The sequence below is a fragment of the Paramormyrops kingsleyae genome, chromosome 4 (genome assembly GCF_048594095.1).
Source record: "Paramormyrops kingsleyae isolate MSU_618 chromosome 4, PKINGS_0.4, whole genome shotgun sequence".
Classification (NCBI taxonomy): Eukaryota; Metazoa; Chordata; class Actinopteri; order Osteoglossiformes; family Mormyridae; genus Paramormyrops; species Paramormyrops kingsleyae.
This window is the reverse complement of record NC_132800.1, coordinates 22,537,138-22,564,028: the sequence shown is the minus strand read 5'-3', so window position 1 is coordinate 22,564,028 and position 26,891 is coordinate 22,537,138. Positions and strand designations below refer to the sequence as shown.

The 26,891-nt window shown below is 51.0% G+C and overlaps 1 protein-coding gene across 6 annotated transcripts in view; it reads left to right on the top strand.

The window, feature by feature from the left end:
- The window catches only part of LOC111840226 (zinc finger E-box-binding homeobox 1-like), a 48,343-nt gene extending 21,696 nt beyond the window's left edge, over positions 1-26,647 (top strand). For all 6 annotated transcript variants that reach the window (XM_023804852.2, XM_072710884.1, XM_023804854.2 and 3 more), the window contains exons 2-9: positions 9,351-9,521; positions 12,451-12,486; positions 16,404-16,562; positions 17,191-17,393; positions 18,359-18,464; positions 18,665-20,406; positions 23,219-23,399; positions 25,700-26,647. In XM_023804852.2, the coding sequence (XP_023660620.2) occupies positions 16,454-16,562; positions 17,191-17,393; positions 18,359-18,464; positions 18,665-20,406; positions 23,219-23,399; positions 25,700-26,409 (3,051 nt within the window). In that variant the 5' untranslated portion in view covers positions 9,351-9,521; positions 12,451-12,486; positions 16,404-16,453 and the 3' untranslated portion in view covers positions 26,410-26,647. The remainder of the gene's footprint in view (positions 1-9,350; positions 9,522-12,450; positions 12,487-16,403; positions 16,563-17,190; positions 17,394-18,358; positions 18,465-18,664; positions 20,407-23,218; positions 23,400-25,699) is intronic.
- The last annotated feature ends 244 nt before the right edge of the window (positions 26,648-26,891 follow it).

The window sequence follows — 26,891 nt, the reverse complement described above, 5'->3', positions numbered from 1 at the left end:
ACAGCATAAGTGAATCCTTGCTAATTTGCATTTTTAACATGCAAAAAGATGGTGGGAAAAAATTCAGTCATTCCACAGGTGGGGGTCATGATTAGAGTGCTGTCAATTGTGTGCTTGTCAAATAAATGACATGCAATAAATGTAATGCTCTGGGTGCTGCAGAATGACTCACTGGTGCTTACCAGAAGATCAGGTGATTTGCTCAGAAGTGTTGCTGCAGTGCCAGTGACCTTTTTACCTTTAATGCTTACCTGGTACGGCATCCAAGGAGCAAGTTTAGAAAGAGAGTAGAAAGGAAAACCAGGGACCAAAACGAAGAGCAGAGGGGAGCAGAGAACAGAAGAGACGGGTATCTCCTCTTGGGTTCTGTCCCTCAGGGTACATATAGCTGGTACCTTCATCTAGTAACAGATGAACTGCTTTGTGGTGCTTTGCCATCCTTGCCATTCTCCCAGCACCACATCAGACCTCACATGGTTTCTCAACCACCGGATCCTCACCCTGCCCATTGATGTGCCTCTAATGAAATGCCTTTGTGCTCCCCGGCCAGGACCATCCCACGTTGCCGCCCTTTTCTCACATCGCATCACGTGGCTGCTGGGAAGATTAACCTTCGCGCGGCTTCCCGTTCTTATCCGTTACGCAACCGCTGGATTTTCCGGAGTCTTTCGGTCGACGTTCAAGTGGACTCCTTCTGTAGAGATTCACGGCGGAACGTTCACTAGAGACTCTCTGGGTTTGTTTGAAACCGTATCAGAAAGAAGGCATGAGATGGGCATAATGACAGTTTGTCTCACATACTGAGAAACAATAGCGTGAGTGGGTGGTATCAGTTAAGTGTGATACCGTTCGGTTTGCTAAAACGCCGCCACACTTTTGCTAGCATCAAATCCACAGCACGTTTACATCTCAGCCGGCTGAAAAGCTTTTATTTTGTCTTTTTTGAATCAGACCAAGCCAAGGGAGCTGGTGGTGCAGGTTGCCATCACGTGGAACTGGAAACCTCTCCCGTTGGCTTTGCCTTGACAGTTGGAGCACCAGCATGCTGACACGCACCCAGAGATTAGTCTGGATTACCTGTTCGCAGTCTGCTCCATAATAGAGATTGGTGGGCTGTGGTGTGTCCCATCTGTTGGTTCCTTAAAAGCAGGAGAATGTCTTGTGGCTAATGACAATGAGTTTGTTTGCTGGGTTTTTACTGGGCTGGGTGAATTATCTCCAGATGCTGGGTACTGTAGGTATCACGGAATAATGTGGACTCACTGAGGAGTAACACTGGCTCTTTTTGGTTTCTGTTCAGATGACTTTTGACACTTGAAAAAGGTTATTTCTATAATAAGGACATCCAGTCATTCCTTACCATGGCCTCGGGATTTGGCGGGTTATTCTGTTGTGTCCCAGATTTTACTCGAGTAATCAAAGTGATCCTTTGGAAATTAATATTTCACCTGGTTGCTGTAGGTGAAACCAAATCACTCACTGCTTTGTCAGAAGACCAAACAACTATCCTGGATTAAAAAAAAAAATGAGGATCCTCGTGCACCATTAGAAAAGCCTGCACCTATCTGGACATACCGGATGTGGAATGGGAGGAAAATGAATTAACTGCCCACTGCGATTCCCATAGCAAATTGGTTCTGAAACTGGATTCCTGGGAGTGGGTCAGCATTTCTGCATACAGTGAGGTAGTAGCATCTGTAGTTAGAGTGTCTGTGGTGAGGATGGCGGATTTTGTGCTGAACTTCTTCACCATGATGTTACAGCCTGAACAGCAGGTTATCTATCTGTACCTAGGCCCAGTAGCTTGTGGATTCAAATCCCATTGCTGGCAGAGTAATCATATTACTACTGGGTCCTTGAGCAAGACCATTAACTCCAACTGCTCCAGGGATGCCTGCTGACCCTGCTTTATGACCTCAAGTTGTGCGTCACTTTGAACCTGATAGATCAGGGGTGTGAAACTCCAGTCCTGGAGCCCTGTGTAGCTTAGTTCTTTCCCTGTTCCACCACAAATGATTCAGCTCAAGAGCTGTGTGGTAATTAGCACAATGAGTCAAATCAGGTGTGTTAAATGAGGGGAAACCCAAAAACGTGCAGGGCTCCGCCCCCCCCCCCCCCAGGACTGGAGTTTGACACCCCTGTGATAGATCATTTGATAGATGAGTAAACGTAAAGGATTGAGAGCCTCACGTGTTTACTTGATCTCAGCACCTTAACTCTCAGCCTTGAAGTTTGCCAGGCATGTAAGAGGTCAGCCCTAGATCAGGGTACGTGTAAAGACGTCCTCTGAGGGACGGCCAGCTGAAGAATCTGATTTCTCTGCTGTAGATGCAGGACTATGAGGGTCAATGTCATCTATAATTTTGGTGCTATATCTGCTTTTATTTTTATGCAGCAGTGCAGTGATAATCTTTATAATCCAGTCAACTGTAAGCTGAGTGTTGGATTAAAATGTGAAGTTACTTCAGTATAATATTTTATGTAAAATCAATAAAGTGAGAATTTTCCATTCCATTCAGTTCCATTCCTGGAAAAAAGAACACCTTTCGTCGTATTTTTCGTAATTGCATTCCATGATATTGTCATGTGTTATTTCAAGCCTGTGTATTTTGGATCGGTGGGGAATGTTTCAGAAGGTGTTCAGGTGACACATTAGATGTGCAGACCTCTGAGAGGTAAAGGTCAGGTTTGATAAGGTCTTTGTTCATGTTCTGATCTCACACTTTGAATTATTCACCTCATTCTGTCACCGTTTGTTTTTCAAGGTTGATGTAAGTTCGGTGAAGTTTCCGGACAAGTAGAAAAGTAAGAGCGGCTTTGCTCAGGAGTCCCAGAGAGGGTAAATTAATGCTGGCAGACTTACGCTGAAGCCACAGCGCCTTCATCTTAGCATACATTTTAAAATCCTCCTTGATTTCACTTGACAGTTGCTATTTTACGCGACCTGGTACAGGGGCTGCTCACTGCCGCCGAGGCTGACTCACGAGTGATGCAAAAAACAGAAACGCGCGCACATGCATGCTTACACACCTGCAGCCGCATGCACAGGGGCATTCTGGTGCTGAGTGTGAGCGTCTGCTAAACCCAACCGAGTTTCGTCCTGCCTGCCCCGGGCCTGATCGGGCCCAGGGATACCAACGCGGTCAGACCCCCCCCCCACTCTCACAGCTGTGCCTGCCGGGCCCTCTGCACACCTGAGGGCGCTCACACCATCCCCTCCTGAATCTTTGGACTTTTATTGGTTTATTCCTTTTTTCTCCTGTGCATCACCAGCAGCCATAGTCACCGCGCCCCACGGCGGGCAGGAAAGGGAGGCTCTCAGGCCGCCCAGCCCATCGGCTTCCTGCCTTTCTGTGTGGGAGAACCTCTCCCTCTCTCTCCCCCTCTTCCTCGCTCTCTCTCGTTCCCTCCCTCCCTCTCCCTTTTCTCCCCCTCTTCCTCACTCTCTCTCCTTTTTCCTCACTCTCTCTCTCCCTCGGTCTCACTCCTTTCACTCTCTCTCCCTCTTCCTTGCTCTCTCACTAACTGTCTCTTCCTCTCCCTCTTCCTTGCTCTCACTCCCTCTCTCTTCCTCCCTCTCCCTTGCTGTCTCACCCCCCCCCCCCCCCGTTTCTCTCTGGGGGAAGAATTATGGTGGGCCCGCAGCACCTGAACCTCGACAGGAAGCATCTGGAGGCACAGATTATGGCTGCTAATGACTCCAGCACTCGCCCCCCCCCCCCGGCCTTACCCTGCCGTGCCCCGTCCCGTGCGTCGCTCTCAGGTACCCCACATTGTCCTCTGCATGGCACCACCTCCACCTTACAAGCAGACAGAACTAAAAAGGTTATAAAGATACCATCTCACACGTGCCTTGCACCAGTATGGAGATCAGAGGTTTTTACTTTCACTATGAGAACACCCCCCCCCCCCCACACACACACACACACGTCTGCCACCTGAAACCTGTCACTGTTCTGTTTACCGGTCAGAGCTGATAGCTCAGGGTTTGGGTTTGACTTCATTCCAGGGCCGTGTCAGCGCCTTCAATCAGCACGATATAACAATGGGGGTCGCCCCGGCCCTGGGTGTCCATCACCAAAAGTAGAAGCCCTATTCTTTCGTGACATTCTGTCTGGCCTGGAGTTTCTTCTTTCTTATTTTGTCCAAAGAGCCTCAGGATCGCCTCTGTGTAAATCACAGCTCGGACTCTGTCATGGACTGACTGACTGGTACGCAAAAACCTCCATTCCCACTGTCACCCTTTGCGAAAGTACCCAGTGAGTGAGCTCAGGAAGCGCCGCTCAGCTAGCGGGGTTTCCCCAGATGATCGTAAACCAAAACACAGATCAACACGTGAGTTGAGCAAACAGAGAACCGCGTGTGGCGAAGCAGAAGGGGGTGGGGGGGGGGGGGGAAATCCAGACCCTTGCGTTTAAAAGCTGGAAACTTCCAGAAGCTTCTAGGTCTCTATAGGCTTACGCGATGTCACCTGACTTAATCTCGCTCTCGTGGATCTTAGACTTTCCAGCGTGCACGGCTTGTGTCACTTTTTGCGCAAGGGTGGTGAATTCCAGCACAGCCCCCACAACGGCACCCCTAACACACAGCGGTGAGAGCAGCCGTCTCAGCCTAGTAAACATGGCCGGCCATCGTGTGTCACCGCGGATTTTGCGTATCGAAACGGACCCCCGGCATGATCCGAATGCCAAAGCCCCTCTCTGGATGAGCCGTTTCCTGGAGGCCGGCCCCCGTGTGCCTAAGCCGGACTCTCTGTGTTATCGCTCAGACCTCAGCGTGCTCTGCTGCTCCCCGAGATCAGAGACACAGAGGGATGATTGTGCTTCAGCCGTTGGCCCGCGTCTCCCAAACCGGACAGCTGCTGAGTTTCTACAGCCAGGGTGACCCCCCGCCCCCATTGCTCTCCATTTGATTGGGTCTGGGGGCTGGATTCCGTTCAATATCCTGAAATCGCCCCTAAAGTGTTTGGCATTTTAAAGATGGCCGCACCGAAGAGAGAAAGAATTGTGGAGCCAGTGGTGGTTTAATGGGTAGGGAAGCGCACTTGTAATTGAAAGATCGCAGGTTCGAATCCCCAACCAGCAAGGCACCACTGAGGTACCCTGAGCAAGGTACCGCCCCCAAGCCCTGCTCCCCGGGCGCTGAATTAGCTGCCCCCTGCTATGTCACGATGTCACATATGGGTTAAATGCAGAGGACACATTTCGTTGTTGTGTGCTGTGGAGTGTCAACATTGACCACTGATCACCAAGTTTCTCTGAAATCTGCCTCCCCTCTCCACGAGTAGCCAAAGGTCAGGTTCAGAAGCTGGTTTGTGATATCGGCGTCTGTCCTGAAGTTGATTTCTTTCTGTGGCCAATCATCCAGGGTCTGCCTAGACTAGGCCACGCCCACAGGAAAGGTCCAACCCAGGAAGAGGGCTACCCTGCTTTACACACATTCCAACCCACAGTACTAATGAGCGATAATTTCCCTTTCAGATGTTCCTGGAGCCAGCTACAGTATGCTCACCTTCCCAACTGCCACTTTAAATACAGTGTCAGTCTCACTGTAGATCTCACTGTAACTCACCCAGCTGTAGCGGATGTCTGTATCTTGTTTGTATGCACAGTGCACATGTGTCAGCTGATAACTGTAAAGCTTATGAGCCATTCTGGATCTGACCAATGAAAACCCAGGATAGATGTTTTATGGAGAGATTCTGTCCTCTGTCGGCCTTGAGGTCTGCCTCTATTGGCACCCGCTAAGGCCTGATCTTCATCGGGTGTAAGGGGGAGCGGGTCTGTGTAGTCAACCCATGAGTTCGGCTGTTGGCCCACGCACAGCGTCGGGTCATCCTTGGTCAAGACCTGATTCGTGGACCCAGGTCCATGTGACACCTCCCCCTCCCCGCCGAATCCACGCTTGACAACAGGACTGTGTCCCTGTCTGTTCGCTTGACATTCCTGAGTTTTGTCGCGTCTGTCTTTGGGTGCCCTGGTCACATGGTGAGCAGTGTTGGGGTTGGGGCCCAGGGGGGGCCACGTGTCCCTCCGGCGGGGGTCCCACGCACTTGTCATTCCGGGAACGCCCACAAGCAGAGGGTGGTGCTGCATCCACACCCGCTCTTCCTTATCTGGGCGAAATTCCTGTATCCTCTCGCATCCTATGATGGAAGAAAGCAGCTTTTAAATTCAGGCGTGTGAGGTTTAAATGGCAGCCCTGTTAATCTGACCCTTCAGTCGGCGAATGGTGATGTGCGGTTTTTTTCCTTTGGTAATTCGTCGACGTGTTTTAAGCTGTCGCTGCAATGGAGAAGCTCACACACCCTTCATGACAGTGCAGCAGGACTAACCCAGATGTGGGAGGGCTTTTTTATTTTTTTTTTACCCCTCCTGTGTGAAATCACAGCAAGGCACAGGGGGACGCTCGCTTCAAAGGGGCTTTTCTGTCCGTATTAAGCAGCATGACACCTGTGTGTGTGTGTGGGGGGGGGGAGGAGTCAATGTTTAAACGTGTGATATTATTGGGTGTCAGCTGGTCTGCTTATTTATACGGGTCGGCAAATTTTTTTGATAATTACTGTCATACATCATTTCGGTTTTAGGATATCCTGATTATCCGATTATTTATTTTCAGCCAAGGTACTTAATTTTTCAGCCCACTTTTTAAGGATTTCATTTGCGGTTTTTTTTTCGTCCTATAAGAACAGTGATGATGGTGATGAGGATGGTGATGAAGACAGTGATGATGATGACGGTGGTGATGAGGATGAGGACTTTAATACAAACAGTGCTCTGTACCATGAGCACATTCACTTTTGTTGCCTTCATCCTCGGCCCAGATCTACATTCATTGTCTGGTATAACGGGAGGTTGTTTTCACAGTCCAGACCACACTCTCCATTGGGAGCTCCATTCCACACTGTTAGGTCTCTCCCAAAATTCACTGGACTGCACTTTTTCCCAGTCACCCAGTTTCACGGGGGCCAGGTGTCCTGGCTTACTTAAGCAAAGGTGATGGATTTCACAGGACGCAGCTGTTAGACTTTTCTGTAGATCTGATTCCAGCAGGGGGCGTAGTGTATAAGGTGTCAGATGTGGGAGGGGCCCCACTGTCCTACACTGGAGCAGGACGTGCATTTTCTTTTCAGGGATAATGGAAAGGGGCTTTCAGCATGCGCAGAGATTTTAATGGCAGATAAACGTCCCACATTAATTGGCTTGCTTGCATCAGAAAGGCTATGTAGAGCACTTGACAGACTTCCTAAAAAAAGATGAGGTGACCTAGGAAACTAATTAGCTGCTTAGATAAGACAAAACCTCCCGTACTGGCTGAGTCACAGAGGGGCCACCTCCATCATTTTCAGGGATGTTTTCGTGGGATGTTTGCCACCACATCCTCTGTCCTGTGTCAGTGACATTATTGCTTGTTTGCCACGTATCAGCAAAGATTACAGGATGGAGTGGCGATGAAGCCCGGAGAGGTATCACCCAGAAAACGGGTTTGCGGGGAGGTCGTGATACAGCGGCGAACGTGCAGGTGGGACCCCGAGCGAGGCTGAGAGTTAGCGGCGCCCTCTATGGGCCTGCCAGGGGAGTGCAGGAGAGAGAGGAGGTCTGGCAGCCAGCGTTTAAAGTGCAGCACGTCACCCACGTATCCTGCCTGCATTCTTGTTCCTTCCTGCTAGTAGAACAAAACCCTCGAACCCTCGACTGGAGTTCCTGCATCCATTCTCAGCTAAATTTCACGTCCTGTTTCGGAGTGGGGCACTTCCCTGCTGGGCTGTGGCCGAGCGCCCCCCATCCGGGACGCCCCGGGATTCCCGGCTGCACTCGCGGCCCTGACCTTGCAGAACGTGTAGGAAGTGGAAGGTGGGGGGGGGGGGGCGCCTGCTCCCCTCCCCTCCCCTCCGACGCTGGGGTTTTGTGGTGATGTCATTGTTTGTTTTGTAGGGGCTTTGAGCATCAGCGCTGCGGGGTGTCGAATCAGCCCCGGGAAATTCACCGCGGTGAAACACGGAGCGTACAGTCATTTAGCCTGACAGCCTCTGCGCCAGCCTCAGGCTAACCCTAAATATAGAAGAGTCTGCGCTCAAAACACACTTTGGCTTTATATTCCCTCTATTTTACGAGCATGTTGTGGTTTCTTACAGGAAAATTAAAAAATAGAAAGTGTAAATATCATCAGGTGTTTCATATTTAGAATGATAATAACTGAATGCTGGGCTTTGTGGCGGCTTTGTGCGGATTTCGCTTTGTGCAGATTTTCCCTTTGCTCGTCTGGGTTTTCCCTAGATAGTCCAGCTACCAGGCAAACTGCCATGTCTGAATTGCTTGTAGTGTGTGATTATGCCCTGCGATGGACTGGCATCCCGTCCAGGGTGTCCCCGTGCCCTGTGTCCTGCGATGGACTGGCATCCCGTCCAGGGTGTCCCCCTGCCCTGTGTCCTGCGATGGACTGGCATCCCGTCCAGGGTGTCCCCCTGCCCTGTGTCCTGCGATGGACTGGCATCCCGTCCAGGGTGTCCCCCTGCCCTGTGCCCTGCGATGGACTGGCATCCCGTGTCTGTGTTTATAGACACATACATGTGCATGTATGCGGTTTATATGCACATTGTGTGCGTGTGTATTGGCGTGTATGTGGCTTGGTGCTGATGGCACAGGGCACTGAGAAATGGCTGGAAATGCTCCCTTTCAGTCTGACCGTGGCCAGGGATGAAGTTCCTTAAGTCCCAGACAGACCGACCCCCACTAGGCTCTTCTTGTTGTGATTTGAGGACACCCCCTGAGAGGAACACTAATCCCAGTGGGGGGGGGGGGGGTTAGTGATGTCTTCCCTGGGCATTTGTGCTCACTTTCCAGAATGTTCACCAAATTTGAGCTCAGTTCATACCCTGACCCCTCAGTATTATGTAACGTAATATGTGCTGCAGTGATTGTAGGCCTAGGGCACCGCTAACCGCTAACATGGGGGCCGTAGCTGCCATATTGGCGCCATGGGCTTTGGGGTGGCTTCTGGCAAGCTTCTCTCTGTACCTTCACAGGGAGCCGATCTGAGAGTCGCAGTAAGCGGCGCCGATCGTTATTCTGAGGCCTGCGTCCTCTCTCTGTATCCTCAAAGCCCTGAGGCATAGCAGGGCCTCTTTGCAGTTTCTGAGGGGCCGTGGGCGAGTCAGAGTTTCCCCCTGACTCTATGTTGTGGTCACTTCACTTGTTTCTTAAATGTTGTTACAGTACAATTGTAATTTTCAGGGGGGGGGGGGGCAAAGGAAAGCTCTGCACTAGGAGAGTGCTGACTCAGTTCGGAGGGGCGGGGCAGCCCCCCCCTGTCTGCTCCTCCTAATGTCTCGCTCTCTCCGTGGCCCACAGTCTCGAACTATGGCAACGTGGCAGAGGCTGCCTCAGACTCGGACGACGAGGACAAGCTACACATCGTGGAGGAGGACAGCTTACCGGACGCCGGTGACGGGGACAGCAGCCCCCCTGAGGACGAGTTGGCACATAATGGCGCCGCAGAGCACGAGGAGGTCTGGGAGGAAGGTGGGTGCACCGTGGCCACGCCTCCTCAGGCCAAACAGGAAGTCCTGATCAGTCAGACAGGAAGTCGTAATGGTCCGCAGCCTCCATCATGCGCGGTCAAATCTGTTGGGCACAGATATTGCTGGGGGTCCAGAGGGAAGGTTCTTATCGGTCAGGGAGGTGAATGAGAGGCTAATCAGGTTTAGCCTGTGGGCTAATTATTTCTGCATAGAAACACGAACACTGCTGTCTGAATGACGTCACTCAGCGACTGGGATGAGGGAACGGGGGAGGTCAAAAGTCAGGGTCCCGCACAGCAGTGCATGTTCCCATTCCTGACACTAATACAAGCTTTGGGAACAGCAGATGTGACTCTACTGTTGGGTTTTTTGCCAGCAGTTAACAAAAAGATTTGTACAGCCTGATGGACTCTGCAATCTGAGGAGGCTTAAGTGATCAATCTGTCGTCATTCCTGAGCACGGACAGTGGGATTAACAGTATCTGAGTCCATAACTCAACACTCCGATCAGATCTTTGTCAAGGAGCTGGTCTTCGGAATAATAAAGTAATCATCACATCATTAGCGATGTAATTATGCAATCTGCCTCCTTAACGAGAAACAATTATGTCATTTGTGCCCCCGAATTTGGAAACAATTTTTCACTGGGCAGCTGCTCAATGGGGTGATTAATACCGGCAGACAGGCAGCGTGTTTGAGCCCGAGACGGGAGAACCCCAATCAAAGGCCTGTGGATGACACCTGCATCGCAGACGAGCGTTTGGGGAAGGACAGGAGGACGAGCCTCTCTCTGAACCTCGGGGGCGTGGCCTCCTCACAGACCAGCGGCTGATCCGTCGAACGACAGAAGGCAGGGGAGGTGAAAGTGTCCTCCTGCTCCGTATGAACCTCCCACTTCAGCCTGTGGGGCACGGTGGGGTAGCAGTAGGGAGAGTTTGACCTTTTTACCTGCCTTAGAAGCGACAGCTGTCAGATCCTGGCAAACGGGGCAGCTGGCGGCCTGGGGGCGGGACTTCAGCAGCCTAAGCGGGTGCCTGCTATGAGGACGGTGTATGTAGGTTTGAACCCCTGAGGGATAAAAGGAGGGTAGGAGTCACTGCCCTGTGCCCTGTGATAGACTGGCATCCTATCCAGGGTGTCCCCCTGCCCTGTGCCCTGTGATGGACTGGCATCCCATCCAGGGTGTCCGCCTGCCCTGTGCCCTGTGATGGACTGGCATCCTATCCAGGGTGTCCCCCTGCCCTGTGATAGACTGGCATCCTATCCAGGGTGTCCCCCTGCCCTGTGCCCTGTGATAGACTGGCATCCCATCCAGAGTGTCCCCCTGCCCTGTGCCCTGTGATGGACTGGCATCCCATCCAGGGTGTCCCCCTGCCCTGTGATAGACTGGCATCCTATCCAGGGTGTCCCCCTGCCCTGTGCCCTGTGATAGACTGGCATCCCATCCAGGGTGTCCCCCTGCCCTGTGCCCTGTGATAGACTGGCATCCTATCCAGGGTGTCCCCCTGCCCTGTGCCCTGTGATAGACTGGCATCCCATCCAGGGTGTCCCCCTGCCCTGTGCCCTGTGATAGACTGGCATCCCATCCAGGGTGTCCCCCTGCCCTGTGCCCTGTGATGGACTGGCATCCCGTCCAGGGTGTCCCCCTGCCCTGTGCCCTGTGATGGACTGGCATCCCGTCCAGGGTGTCCCCCTGCCCTGTGCCCTGTGATGGACTGGCATCCTATCCATGTTGTCCCCCTGCCCTGTGCCCTGTGATAGACTGGCATCCCATCCAGGGTGTCCCCCTGCCCTGTGCCCTGTGATAGGCTGGCATTCTGAAGCTTCTGGGCCTCGTTCTGAGTGGAGACCCTTTAGTGACCTCTGTCCCAGTGCCATTTGCTCATGCGGATCTCACAGGGGACTCTGTCCTACTGCCCAAGGGGCCGGCTGAGGTCCTTCCGGTCAGTAGAGGGTAAACAGCGCCCCCGGTGGTTGTTGGTGCCTGCATGCCCCCTCATCTGGCAAGGTCCTTCCTGGCCTGTGATCTTCCACAAACCCCTGAAGGCTGTGTCAGGTGGCTGCGGATGCTGCATGTTACATCAGCTTCTTCAGGAGACACCTCAGTTCTCAGGAATATGGACTTTTATGATGCAGACCATCTTTGGGCTGAATCATTCCTGATTCCGATCAGACGCTGCCATGTGTCCTTACCAGCGTCTGCTAAGTTGTTCCTTGTCCTTTCACCTCATTAAAATGTCAGACGTATCAATGGTGTTTTGGCACTGTTACGGACATGTGCAGAATGAGCAAACAGAATCCGTGACGCCGTGCTGCATTTGTTCAGATTTGTATTATAACTCACTCGCCAGATTTGGCTGAGCCGCAGCCGCTCGCAGGACAGTGCGACGACAGCGCCCTCCTGAAAGGCCGTACGTCTTTGAATCTGAGGCGGCGTAAATTATCGGCCCGTCCTCATTACCCAGCAGTGCAGACAGGAGGGTTCACAGTATCAGAGTCCATAATTAAGATCAGAACTTTGAGACGGCACTGATTTTCGGAATAATCAAACGGCCGTCACATCGTTACCTGACTAATTACACGGTCTACCCCTTTAACAAGAAGCGGTTACATCCTTTGTGCTACTGACTGCAAATACATTTTCACTGGGTAGATGTTCAAAGGAGTGAATAATGCAGAGACACACAGCTTAAGACTGAATGGAATCAAGAACACGGTGGATTTGCCTTTTACCAGAGTTTAAAATATGCAGGTTTTTACTAACACCCCTTATCCAAGGTGTATTTTCCTGAAATAATCCTGCATGAGTCACAATAACACAAATCGCATAGTTTTGTTGTTTTCATATCGTGTTGAAAACAGGCTAAACGAGCGGCTTCCCTGCATCCATACTAGTCGTTTAGCTTGATCTTCTCTCTTGGTTTCCACAGAAACTCTGGTCCTGAAGCCCAAGCTGGGATACAAAGGTGAGTCTGGCTCCGTTCGCTGCCACAGATACTGAGATGCTTCCCCCTGTCTGCGTTTTCATGGCTGCATTTGGTTTGTTTGTAAAACTCGTTGTTGGTGATTGATGCGTTATAGACGGCGGAGTGTTAATAGAGTCCTGACATAGCAACGATTCGGCCGTTAGACCCTGAGCTGAGATCATTCAGGCCACCTCAGGTCCTCGCTGCAAGCCCCCGTCGGGTATTTGCAGGGCCGTGAGTGTCTAATGGTGGTGGGGGCAGCGGTGGCCGTGGGGTGCATGGTACAGGAAGCACCTGACAAAGACCATCCATCACGCGTGTCAGGGACGGTCAGCTCCCATTAGTCAGGCCCCGTGTGACCGGGAGGGTCTGTGGATGAGCATTGGCTTGCTGTTCACGGCCTAACTCTCACATCCGTCACTGTCTGATGCAAGAGGCAGCACCTGTAGGCCCAAAGCTCACTGACATCCGGCCAATGAGAGAACAGCGGCGGTACCTGTAGGCCCAAAGCTCACTGACATCCGGCCAATGAGAGCACAGCGGCGGTACCTGTAGGCCCAAAGCTCACTGACATCCGGCCAATGAGAGAACAGCGGCGGTACCTGTAGGCCCAAAGCTCACTGACATCCGGCCAATGAGAGCACAGCGGCGGTACCTGTAGGCCCAAAGCTCACTGACATCCGGCCAATGAGAGAACAGCGGCGGTACCTGTAGGCCCAAAGCTCACTGACATCCGGCCAATGAGAGCACAGCGGCGGTACCTGTAGCTCGCTGATATCCGGCTGAGACGGAGGAGGTGACCGTCTCATTACTGGTTCTGCCCAGTCCTGTTTAAAACAAACACGCTTCCATTTCAAATGGAGCTGCCACCCTCAGATTTTCCTGAAATAATGCTTTGGAGAAGCTTTGTATGTGTACTCTTAAATTCTTTGATCACGTGACTCGTGCAAAGTGAGCATGAAGGCCTGCCCCTACCTGTGCTCGGAGTGCTTGCAGCAGATGGGCCTGGGGGGGGCGTGCAGCGTGAGCGTGTGTCACACGGCACTTGACTTGCCGGTCTTGAGCGCCTGATCGGGGGCCAGCCCCCGGTGCTGGCAGCCCGTTTCCATGGCAGCAGCTGAAAAAGTTACATTGGGGACCCCGGGTCTGGGGGGGTGGTCGTCGCCGGAGGGTGGGGGCTGAAATGACAGCGATGTGGGCAGCCAAGGGAAATGGTATGTCGAGTGATGACATCATTTGTGACCTAACACACACGTGAGGGGCCTCACAGTAATTACCTGTTCAAGGGACGCCTTAACCCAAAGCAGATGGTGAAAGGCGTTGACTAGTCCTTCGAAGGCTTATGTCATGTTGAAACCTTCAAGACCTGCGCATGCTGGTCGATTAGTCACATTGGCGCAAAATCGGTTTCCATGGCTAATTTCCTCAAAACAGAGCGAGCTGCAAGCGGTTTGTAATTATTACAATCAGATCGATTAACTGCGCTCACTGTTTATAACCTGTGTCTGGAGCCGTCCCTCTCAGCGGTACTTCGCCAAGCGGAGCGCGGAGCGTGGAGATGGCCGCTTTTCAGCACCCGGTGAGGCACAGGAGAATAGCGGCACCAATTTGTTAGAGAAAAAAGGGAAGAGAAAGGCATCTTACTGACCGAGGGAGAGAGTCTCGTATGAGGTCATGGGAAGACAGGCTGCAGTGCATCATGGGTAGAAAGGCACTTGAGTCTGCTTTCCCCCCTGTTTGTAAGGGTGAAAGGGCTCCCTCAATCCGATTCGTCAGCCACCACCTGGCCCCTCTCAGAACTGCTTTGGTGTGTGTGTGTGTGTGTGGGGGGGGGGGGGGGGGCGTTCAGTTCCCATGGCAACAGCCGCAAAGCAACGGCCTCCACCGGCACTGCAGCTGAATCAAGCAGTGGTCCTGAGCGTGAGGGACGTGTGGCAGGGTGGTGCGCAACGTTACGGCCGCTCTGTGACGTGGGGGCGGCTGGGAACAGTGTCATTCAGGGGAGGCACAAAAGTGGCTTTCACTGCACCAGCCACAGAGCCACAGAGCCACAGACCAACGGAAAAAGCCGTCTTTTATGCACACCCCCTGAGAATCTTTCAGGGAGTCACAGAGTAATTAGAGCAAAATCAGTTCTGTTTGTTAGATTTTAACATCTCTCCCTTCCCCGAATGGATCAGTCACAATAACATCACAAATAAGCACTGTACATATCATACATTCAGTCCCAGTATCACCAGTAGACTCAGAGCAATTACTGCTATACACATTTTCTAAATGCACCATTGCAAACACGGAATAATCAGAATCATCCACAAAGAAATGTAAATACACACATAAAATAAAAATGTTAATTTGACCTTAAGAAGCAGTTCTTTGTAGTGGCGCCTAACATATTTCTTTCGACACCGGAAAGAGGAGAAGAGTATTTATTCGAAAGTAATGGGATCATGTGCGGGCACTCACCTGACTTCGGGGTGAAGGGTCTGCTGCAGAAAGCACGGGTTCGAGGGGAGCCTGGCCTCAGATTACTTGTCTCTGGAAAGGCGCCTTAATTGGCCCTCATTAGTGCACACAGATCTCATTAATGCCATGAGGGATTGCACATGTTGTGCAGATGCTGCAGGCATCTGCCGCTTCCCAGACAGACACCGGCAATCTCTGCGTTTCTGGCCTGCTATTTTTCCCACAAGAAAAAGCTTTGTTTTTAGAGCATGAGACTCGGTGATTTATATCCCACTGAGTCAGTCGGGTCGAACAGCCCAGGGACAGCGGGGCTCTGGAAAATGCAGCAATATGTTCACCTGCGATTCATTGCGATCTTTTCCTGATGTTCACGCTCCTTCCAGGCGCATCTCCTGACAGCTGCATTGTTCCCCCAAGTCACAGTGATTCCCCTAAGAGCCAAAATCATCACAGGTTTCCCTAAGTAGTCAGAGGCCGTTTCTGTCCTCGCTGTGTGACCCGCGTCACGTGACGGGATGCCGGCAGCACAGCATAGTCACATGTACATATCGCCATAGATATGGTACCAGTCAAAAGTCTGGACACGCTAAGCTGCCTATGAAGGAGATTGATAGTGCGACCTGGCCGCCTGATCTAGACACAGTAGAAATAGTTTTGGAGGAGTTAGACCAGAGAGTGAAGGAAAAGCGGCCAGTGTTTGCTCAGCATGTGTGGGAGCTACTTCAGGACGGCTGGAAGAGCATCCCAGGAGGCTCCTCATGGACCTGGCATGGAGGACACAGTAGGGTCAGCCTGTCCCTGGGGCAGCTGGGGTTAAGGGCCTTGTTCAGGGGCCCAATGGTGGCCTGCCGACCATGGGATTTGAACCGGCAACCTTCTGAGTGCCAACCTACAATAGTACAAATGAACCAATCAAAGGGAAGGTGTCCAAACTTTTGACTGGCACTGTATATGATTTATAAGGCTGACATACACAGACGAGCATTATCTCACGGACGGCGCTGCATTCTGATTGGTCAGCGGAGGTAAAGCAGTATAGTGACCCCTTGGGAGATGCATCAGTCTCTCAGGAGGATGTTCGCTGTCTTGTTCGCTTCAAATGGAAGCTGCAGGGGCCAGTAGGCTTGGGAATTCGAATGGAAACTTCTAGGCATCGCAGAAATAGATAGATAAATATAAACAGCGAGGCAGGCGGCGGATGTCCGGCGGCTCCTAATCTCCGTGTGCGATAAGCTGCGCTGCTGAAAAGGGGAGCTTCTCCGTTGCATGAGTTTGCTGATTTTATGCTTGTATATTTAGATCCCCTATGTGTATATAATACATTAGCCACAAAAAGCTCTTATATTTAAGAAAGTCACAACCTTATTGCTTTTGTCTGATGTTTGAACTTGCTTTACTGAAGGAAATAGTCCCTGATGTAATATGACAAGCAGTCCACGTCTGCGTTCCAGTGAAGGACGAGTGTGGTTCGGATGGGGAGGAGGAAGGCAGCACGGACGCCATGGTGGAGGAGATGCTACAGCAGGGCGACACGGCCGTCATCTATCCCGAGGCCCCCGAGGACGAGCCCAGACAGAACACGCCAGAGGCCAGCGGGCATGACGAGAACGGTAATCCGCAACGTCCGGGGCTGCAGTAAGGTCTTCCAGCCACCAGGGGGCGAATGTAATCGTTTTCAAGACACATTTGCATGGGGTGTTTTTGTGAAGGTGTGTAAAAGAGAAGGAAAGTACCCATATTTTTACATGCAGTTTTAGACAAGAATACTTACTCACAGGAAGCTTGCCAACTGTTAAAATTACCCATTTGATTTTCCCTGCTGCCGTCAAGTGAAGTTATTGTTACACACCTGGTTTCATCAATTACCTCATTTTGTGCTTTTGTTTTTTTTTCGGTAATGAGGAACAAATCTACCTGAATCGAGTTTTTCAAGTGGATATTTAAAAGAAAAGACATCATTGCTTCTGCCTGGAAATTTCTATACTCGTTTTTTCCAGGAATGTTAGCCATTGCATCAGTGTAGTTCAAGGCTACCTGCCAGAAGGGTGTGAGAATATATGCCACAAGGGTATGCTTGTATACATCATTTGAAATCCTTTCACATTCTCAGCAAAGCTTCAAGGTCTTTACACATCTGTCAGTTTTGCTGTCCTCACTCGCCCCGAGAGGTAATAATGATCCACGTTGGGAATGGGGGGGGGGTACGTTCTGCGCTCTGATTGGCCGTGACTCCGGCAGGTACCCCGGATGCTTTCTCTCAGCTACTGACGTGCCCCTACTGCTCCCGGGGCTACAAGCGCTACACGTCCCTGAAGGAGCACATCAAGTACCGGCACGAGAAGAGCGAGGACAACTTCAGCTGCTCCCTCTGTAGCTACACCTTCGCCTACCGCACGCAGCTGGACCGGCACATGACGGCCCACAAGTCCGGCCGGGAGCAGGTACAGAACCGCGTCCAGGCCCAGGTCTGCTCCCGCAGTGGGAACCTGTTCCTCTCAACCATCACTCACACAGCAGACACTAGTAACTAGAAACTAACATGAATCAATTTGCCCAAAAACGGAGCTTAATTTCTAATTCTCTGCTGAAATTCAGAAGCTGTACATTTGGCAATTTAATTCGTTCGGTAAGTTTAGAATGTTTACAAAACGCTGATTATGTTGATGATAGATAGACTCAGTGGCTGTTTTATCAGGTATACCTAGCTAGTGCTGGGCTGAGCCCACTTTTGCCTCCTGAACCACTTGAAGGGTAGACGAGTTTAGTGTTCAGAGGACTTCTGTCATTTCTTCATTTCTGGTCTTCCTGTTAGCTTTCACAGGTCTGCCCATTCCCCTCTCACCTCTTTCATTAACAAGACGTTTTTTGGCACCGGAACTGCAGTTAACTGGATGCTTTGTTGTTCGTCGTGCGGCCCTGTGCGAACCTCCAAAGCTGCAGTGCATGAAAACCGCCAGCCCGTTTCCCAGCCACTGGATTCACTGCGTCTGGCAGCAGCAAACGCACCGCAATCGAAATGGCTTAGATCAGGCATCTTAGCCATTCCAGTGCTTAGCCAAACAGTAACTGAACCTCCTGACCCTGTGTGCGGCATATATATTAAGCTGCAGTCACAGTTGCCATTTAGAGTAGCAGGCTGTTCGCATTAACGAGCAGGTGTACCTAATATATTGGACGCCGAGGGTATTTGTTTATGCTGTAGTGACAGCAGAATTTTAACAGAATTTTTTTTTTATTGTTATTTTAAATATTTGCATAGCAATTAAATTTGCCACAATATCCACAAATGCAAGTGGAAGATATTGGTAAGATGGTGCAGACATATCAGTGATTTAGTTACTTACTTAGAAACATACAGAAGAAGAGCCTATCAGAATGGTGTGTATGTGTCTCCCTGGTTACGCAGCGTCACGTGACTCAGTCCGGGGCCAATCGGAAATTCAAGTGCACTGAATGTGCGAAAGCCTTCAAGTACAAGCATCACCTGAAGGAGCATCTGCGCATCCACAGCGGTGGGTACAGCCCTGTCACCATGGCGACACATATTTATATATGAAGTCCCAGGATTTCACCGTTAAAGGCTTTGCTCTTAGATGTGTGCGTGATCTCGAATATCGCGCAGTCACTGCGACTGTTACTGCAGAGGTGGCTGGTGCTCCCCGCACTCAGCCTTTGCGTGTCCCGAGGTAACCGGAACGTTCTGTGTTTCCAGGCGAAAAGCCATATGAATGTTCCAACTGCAAGAAGCGATTCTCCCACTCCGGCTCCTACAGCTCCCACATCAGCAGCAAGAAGTGCATCGGCCTTCTCCCCCTGAATGGGAGGCCTCGCCCAGTGGGCGTCGCCCCTCCGTGCTCCTCCCCAGCCCCAACCTCCCTGCCTTCCGGGCCCGGACGTGTGCAGCTCCGCGAGAAGGTTGACAATGGCAGGCCCCCGCAGGAACCCCAGATCAAGGCCGAGCCCACGGATTGCGAGTATAAGCCCCTGGTGGTGGCCTCCAGCATCAACGGTGTCTTCAACGGCCCCACGTTCCAAGCCACCGTGGCCCCTCCCCAGGGTCTGGTGCAGGCCGTGGTGCTGCCCACCGTCGGCCTGGTCTCGCCCATCAGCATCAATCTGAGCGATATCCAGAACGTCCTGAAGGTGGCCGTGGATGGCAGCGTGCTGCGGCAGGTCCTGGAGAGCGCCCAGGCCAACTCCTCAGCCAAAGAGCCCGGCGTCACGGCCGCACACGTCCCCCTGCAGCCGGCCGGCCACTCCGTCATCTCGGCCATCAGCCTGCCCATCGTGGAGCCAGACGGCACCACCAAGATCATCATCAACTACAACCTGGAGCCCAGCCAGGTGCAGCAGGTCGTCCCCATGCCCAAGGAGGAGGCCCCCAAGAACCCAGACGTTTGCAAAGCCGAGAAGCTCCCGGAAGACCTCACTGTGAAGCCGAGCCAGAGTGAGAAGACAGAGACGGAGAAGATCGGGTCGGAGGCGGCGGTGGCACCGACTGGCAGCACCTGCCTCTTGTGTGACGACTGTCCTGGTGGCCTGGCCGCCCTGAACAAGCTGAACCACTGTAAAGCCTCGGCTGGTGGCTCGACAGCTGAGGCAGCAGAAGCGGAGGGCACCGACGCCCGCATCGCGGCGCTCCTGTCCGACAGGGACCCCTCGCCCGGCCAGCCCCCCCTCAATAACCTCCTGTCGCTGCTCAAGGCGTATTTCGCCTTAAACGCAGAGCCCACGCAGGATGAGCTCACCAAGATCTCGGACTCAGTCAGCCTACCGGCGGACGTGGTCAAGAAGTGGTTTGAGAAGATGCGGTTGGGTCAGGAGTCGGCGGGAGGGTCCGGGCCCCCCGGCCCTGCTCCGGAGCCCCCACCGTCCGAGAGCCACGGCACTGAGACCGAATCGCCGGGCCTGGCTGAGCGACAGGCTGAAGAGGGCAAGGCGGCCGCCTGCACCAAACCTCAGACCACGCCCGGCGAACCCAGCGACGCAGACGTCGAGGAGTCGCCACCATCACCACTAAATCTGTCCTCCACTGGGCCTGTCATTGTCAAATCCGAGGGGGACTCGGAGGGCGGGGCGCAGGCGGAGCCCCTCGACCTATCACTACCAAAGCTCTCGCGGGAAGCAGCGGAGGGTGCCGCCGGCAGCGTTTACCACAGCAGCGTTTACTCTGTTCAGGAGGAGCCCTTGAACTTGACTTGCACAAAGAAAGAGCAGCCACAGACTGACACTATTTACGTTAGCCCACAAAGTGCCAATCCCATCAACATCGTCGCCACGCAGCTGCCCACCATCGTGGCCATCGCCGAGCAGGGGAGTGTGCCCTGCCTGCGGGCACTGACCACCAGCAAGACCATCCTGATCCCACAGCTGACCTACACCTACACCACTTCAGGGACAAATCCTACAGGGACCGAGATTCAGCTGAGGACACCGCAGCCTAGTGGCAACCAGGTTGGTGGCACGTGCCGTCACACATGCTGTCACACGCCGTCACACGTGCCGTCACACGTGCCGTCACATGCCGTCACATGCCGTCACACATGGCGTGCGTGGGGAGCTTAACAATCACTTGGTAAATTATTAGGTGGATTTAATTCCTTTTCTATTGTTGTCAAACATCTTGCAGATCCCGTTTACTCATCTTACAACTGCTCACACGATGCAGATAACTCATTAAGTGTGAAGGCAAGCGTAGCAAGATGACGGTTGATATGACCGAAAATTACATGTAATTTAATGTCATTGAAAGTTCATGTATATCTTTTCAATATTTGCGGTCAGTCTGTAGCTTCGTAGCTCATGATGATTTGTCACCGCAGAGATATGCAGCTTCTTAGCCCAAACATTGAAGGGGCTACCTAAACAGATAAACGGATGACTTCATAGGAGAGGATGCACAGCAAACACTCAGTACTTTATCCTTTTTGTTTACTTTGAAGAATATTTTTTGCGAACGCGGGTTTGTCTTTTGGTAGTTCACAAATCCATTGGGATTGCAGATGTTTAAAGTCCAGAGCGGGTTCCAGTGTGGTGTGGACTGATTTGTGTGGTATGCTCCAGGTGGTTTACTGCAATGGGTGGAAGGGTGTCATGTTTTACAACCAAAGTCCAGTCTGAAGGGCGTAATATCTCCCGTGTGACTCTTCCATGGAAATGCAGAGGTTTTCGACCAGATGTTTGGGCCGGGTCCCACCCGCAGTCATGCAATGCAGTTAAGCCCTCCGTTTAGTGCTGTGAAGTTTCTGCATTGGAGCCTGAGCAGAACGTAGCCCATGTGGAGATATAAGCTGCTTCAGCTACCATACATTTGATACTAAAAAGTCAGTACTTTACCTTTTCCATAGACTTCCGATCCAGTACCAGTACCAAAATCACCAGTACCAAACCAGTTAGAGTACTTTTTTTGGTACTTCGGTACATTGGGGTGGGAGACTTACAAACATGTTTATGCACGTTATGCAAATAGCCTGGCTCTCTCAAAGCAACAGCCGTCTCGAAAACGGTTAAGAACCCAGGAACACCCAAACGTTAATTGTTATTCGGTCAGAAAACAGAGTAAAAATGTTTTGGTGAAAGTTAGCCCCCCTCTCCTCGACTGTCACTATCACGGTTCCTGCAACGCAAGAATCGGACGTGCATAACATGAGATGTTGGTATTAAAATCGCACATCATCCAGTAATATACTACAGCCATTATCCAAATTCAGTACCCCGCCTAGTATTGCGATAATGTCTTTCAGTGCTGCTACAATCCACCACAAAGTAGTACAGCCTTTTGGTACTTTTGGTACTTTTTTGAAGTATGCAAAGTACGGTACCTGGTGCGGTGGAAAAGTGCCGATAGAGGGCTGTTCAGGTGCCAGTGTTAAGTGGCCAGTGTTGTGGGGAGGGGGTCTCCTCCCATTTCCCTGTCACTCGCCAGACTGTGTCCCTTTTCCCAGTGGGAGTTAGTGGCCAAGCTCTGTATCAGGTTCACAGGGTGAGATTTGAAGCCAAGTGTGATGTCTCTTGTAATGAAGGTCTTGGTTCTTCATGCTTGAGTGCCATGTGGCCTAATTCTGGAGCTCCCTCTCCTGCAGAATGTGCAGTACTTACAGGTAGCCTAACTTGAACACGTCTACTTTCCTAAATCATGTATTGGAAAATTTTCAAATATCACAATGCAGTCTTTTTACGATAAATTTTGCGATATTTATGAAGTAAAGAAGGAGTTAAAAATGTGCTCAAAACCAAACATATCTATCAACAGAGTCTGTCAAATAACTTGGTGATGTTGCTGTGAAATGACTTTTGCTCAGTATGAACTATGTGAATCCAAAATCCATACAGCTGAAGATGAATGATTGTCTCTCTCCCATTTTTGTGAAATTTCTCACAGATGCACCACATTGTCTATGAAAATTACAAAGCTTGATTTGTTTCCTATGAAATTTTACTAACGATTTCAAAATACCAGAACTGTATTGCAAAACAACGTCGCTTTTAAAAAATCCATGTAGCACGGTGTAATGTCCAGATGGAATGATGGTATGAGAATTTAGAAGCCGCCCCATCCTGATCTCGGCCTAGCTGACTGTCGCAGTCTTTGCAATGTGACCGTTGCATTGGCATAACATGTGATGGCAATATTAATATCACACCTGGCCCGGCCCTATCAATGATACTCGTTAGATGTAGAGTTTAACACTTGGCTGCAGGCCTAGAAGATGTCATGCTGGAGTAGGGTGTAGCGGGCTGGTTTTATCGGTTGACGGCCTGCGTCTTGTAATCAGCCCGGCAGCTTTGGTGCGCTGCTGTGTCTGTGTGCCGTAAAATGCTAATAGTACCTGGAAGGGCTTTGGCAGCACCATCCAGCAGGCGTTTAAGGACGCGGTTGGCGTTTAAGGATGCGGTTGGCGTTTAAGGACGCGTTTGGCCTGCATCTGAATACCAGACCCCTGGCGCCGTCCCAGATCTCTCTGAGTTTGAATAATGATCTGTCGCCCAACTGTGGTGAACAGTGGCAGAGTTCTGTGGGATGACATCACCCGGCATGATGGTTTGAGGGTGTCGGTATGTCTCTCGCTGCTTTGCATGCGGTTTTTTTATGTTCTGTGTGTTCAAACAACAAAACAAAACCTCTTTCTGTTACCGTTACCCCGGGATCGGCACCCGGTCGCCATTCAGCTGCCATTTCTGCTCGGGTCCGACTCATTTCGTCTCGGAATTTTATCCTCCCTGCGATCCTGCCTTTCTCGTTCACGTTCTCATCCTTACCGACCAGGAGGAGAGGCTGGACAACAGCTCCGACGGAGCCCCCGGCCCAGAGGATCAGAATGACTCGGACTCGACTCCCCCCCGGAAGAAGATGAGGAAGACGGAGAACGGGATGTACGCCTGCGATCTGTGTGACAAGCTCTTCCAGAAGAGCAGCTCCTTGCTGAGACACAAGTATGAGCACACAGGTAGGTAGGAGTCACTCTGACGTGTGGTGGCCATTCAGAGCAGCTTCCTGGGGCCTGAAGCCTCCATTCCCTGCAAGGTTGCAGCGCCAGGAAGCTGCAGAGCCGGGGGGCCGGTTGCAAGTGCCTCGCTTTTCAGGTCCTGCGTGCCTGAGAGAGTGACCCCCTCGATTGTGCACTTGCCTCTCGATTGCGTCTCTGCATGGCCCTCTAGTCATCTCACACTCTGCACTCAGATGTTGCACCATCGTGCTGCTGTAGACCTCGGGAATTTTCAACACAGTCTATCCATGTGGGGCCACGCTTGAGGCTGCACTCTCCGCCGGGGTTTCGTTTGCAATTGGTCCGGTTCTCTCTGTGCGTGGAGGAGGTTCTGTCTCCATGATTTACAGACTGCCCAGGCCTCTGCTGCACCCCAGGGAGGGCTTGGCTTCTCACGGCCATTTAATGGCCAGATGACTTCAGCGCTTTTGATTACAGCAGCTTTTCTGGACCTGCTTGGGTTCGGTCGAGCTGCTTTCAGTTTTGACGGCGCAGCCAAGAGTTTGTCCGTTGACTGCAGTGTTTTAGCAGCTCGGTAACGTATTGCCTAATAGGCCAGAGTTATGATTCTGGAAGAGCAGCGTCTGATCGCATCCAGTTCAGGGCAGGATTCTGTCATTATGACGTTAGTTCTTCCAGTGAAGGTCTTCACTGGCAGTGACTGGAGCCGCCTTTACCCACCCTGGAGCATCTCAGGATCTGCCTTCGCCCTCAGAGGCGTCGGGCCGCGGTTTTTGCTTTCGCCGCCGAGTCTCTGGGCCACGTCTTGACTGGGAGCCGCCTGCCATAGTGTTCAGTTACTGAGTGGGCAACAGAGTCCCACCAAGGCGGCCGCTTCTGCAATAAATTATTCACAAATCCCGGAGGCCCCCACGGCTCAGCCCTGCCCTGCAAGCAGACTCTGAAAGCCTCTGAAAGCCAGGCGACCCTATCCCTGGCCTGGAACACTGTTCCGTTCATGTCCAATGTGCTGTGCTTCTGTGCATGGCGAGTCAAGGCGCATTCCCGGTTATTCAGACTCATATTCCGGGTTTCGCAGGGTAACCTGGGAACAAGTCACCAACACAAACTGAACTTGAGAACATTTCTGAGAGTAACTGGAGTGCAGAATTAGTTCAAGGCCACGAGCGGCTCTTGTCAACCCTGGAGCTCATTAATTACAAGTAAATGGAGTTGGGAACGATGCCACCACCGTTCTAGCGGTAATGAGCAGAACATAGCTAGCTCCACTGTTAGATTTCATCCCGAAACGCCGGGCTGTCCCGCTCTCAAGATTCAAGATTCTTCCTTTACCATTTGCACATCAGTACACAGGATTACACAGCACCAAGCCAGACACTCACAAACATTAAAGCAGACATGTGACCAGGTACTCTAGAGATCAGTCATTTTTAAATAAATATAAGGTAAATAGAACATATGGCTGAAATTAAAGATTCCGAAGTTATAAATATAAATATATTCGCAGATCATTCATCCCGACAGCAGTTAGACTCTATAACATAGCATGATGTCATGAGTCACCCAGATACTTACCTCTATGGTCACCACTACTTACCACTTCATACATAACGCACCTTATAGTGAAATAGTTATTTATTATTACTTGCACTTTTTCCCACAACCCACTATCCATATATTTACATACTGTGTATGGGTGTACATAGGCACTACTGCTGTATTTGGTGTTGATCTTATTGTATTTTTTATTATTTATTTTTCTTTTTTTCTTGTATTCTTATTCTGTCTAGAGCTGTGGTAACGCACAAATTTCCCCACTGTGGGATCAATAAAGTCCTATCTAATCTAATCTAATCTAATCAAATATGAAACCAATGACACGAAATTGCATGAGAAATTGAGGATTCCTCTATTTGTAACAGACACACTTATACAAGTACAACATGTAGTGGAATGTACACCAAGTCACTCCGAAGACATAAATATAGAAAAATGCATAAATATAGAAGGTGTAGAAGGTATACCATGTGCATATGTTTAAGTAGTAGTACACCTTACTATACGGTGGGCATTTGTTTATGCATTAAGTAACTTATGCACATGGTCAGGTATAGGCAGTATGGCAAAGTACAGTGCAATGTGCAAAGTGTCACTCAGTCCTGTGTAGTGTGATGTGCATTTATGAGTTTGTATTGTTATTGTTCTGTGTTGAGATGTTGAACTGCAGAGGGGTAGATACTCTTCCTAACACAGTTGCCGGTGGTCCTGGGACTGATGTTTCCTCTCTGCGTTTTTGTCAGGCAAGCGACCTCATGAGTGCGGGGTCTGCAGCAAGGCCTTCAAACACAAACACCACCTGATCGAGCACACGAGGCTGCACTCGGGCGAGAAGCCCTATCAGTGCGACAAGTGCGGCAAGCGCTTCTCGCACTCGGGCTCCTACTCGCAGCACATGAACCACCGCTACTCCTACTGCAAGAAGGAGGCGCGGGAGCGCGAGGGGCACGGGGAGTCCCCAGCCGAAGAGCGACAGACCGACAGCAGGGCCACCTCACCGCCCTCGCAGCTGGACTCGGACGACAGGGAGAGCAGCACGCGCGGGGACGAGGACAGCGAGGACGAGGAAGAGGAGGAGGAGGAAGACGAGGAGGAGGAGCACAGCCTCAGTGTGAACGACGACGAGATACAGGTGGTGCGAGTGGGTGAGGGGGAGGAAAGTGAGGAAGAGGAACAGGAGCATGTTGGGGAAGGGGCAGAGGAGGAAGGGGAGGGGCATCTGTTTCAGGGGGCAGTGCTAATCAAGGAAGAGGAGGAAACACAGGAAGTAGGTCAGGCTCAGCAGGAAGTGATGGCAATGGAGACAGAAAAAAGCATGGCGACCGAAGATGATGTCATGGAACAGGTAAAACAGGAAGTTCTGAGCGAGACCATAATGCAGAGCATAGAGGAGGGTAATGGGAACACTGGGAAGGGCTCGGAAACGGGGGCAAAGGACGCAGATGGAAACTGACGAGAACAACATTTTTTCCTAAACTAAAAAAAGAGAAGAAAGGATTTAAACCACATTTTTGAATATAGGATGTGTACAGATCATTGGTTGCCTCTACGCTGTGTTTCAGTTCACTACTGTGTATAACTCCTGGTGTGCCTGAACTTAAAAAAAAAACAAAAACAAAAAAAAAACAACAACAAACTAGTAACTTTTCCATGTGAGACATTTTCAGTGTTAGAACTCGTTTGTAAAAGTACATAAAACTTTAACAGAAATGCATATAGACTCCGAAAGCTGGAGTTGACACGTTTTAGGTGTTTATTACTAAAACGTCCTGAGTTGTTATCAGTGTTACTAACTTTGTCACTTACATTTGACCTTTAAAGCTGTACAGTTGGGAGAGATTTCTATACCTTTTTATTGCCAATGAAGTTTGCTAAATCAGTATTTTATTAAGTTGGAGAGAGGAAAAGAACCTGCACTACAGTATTCCTGGTTTG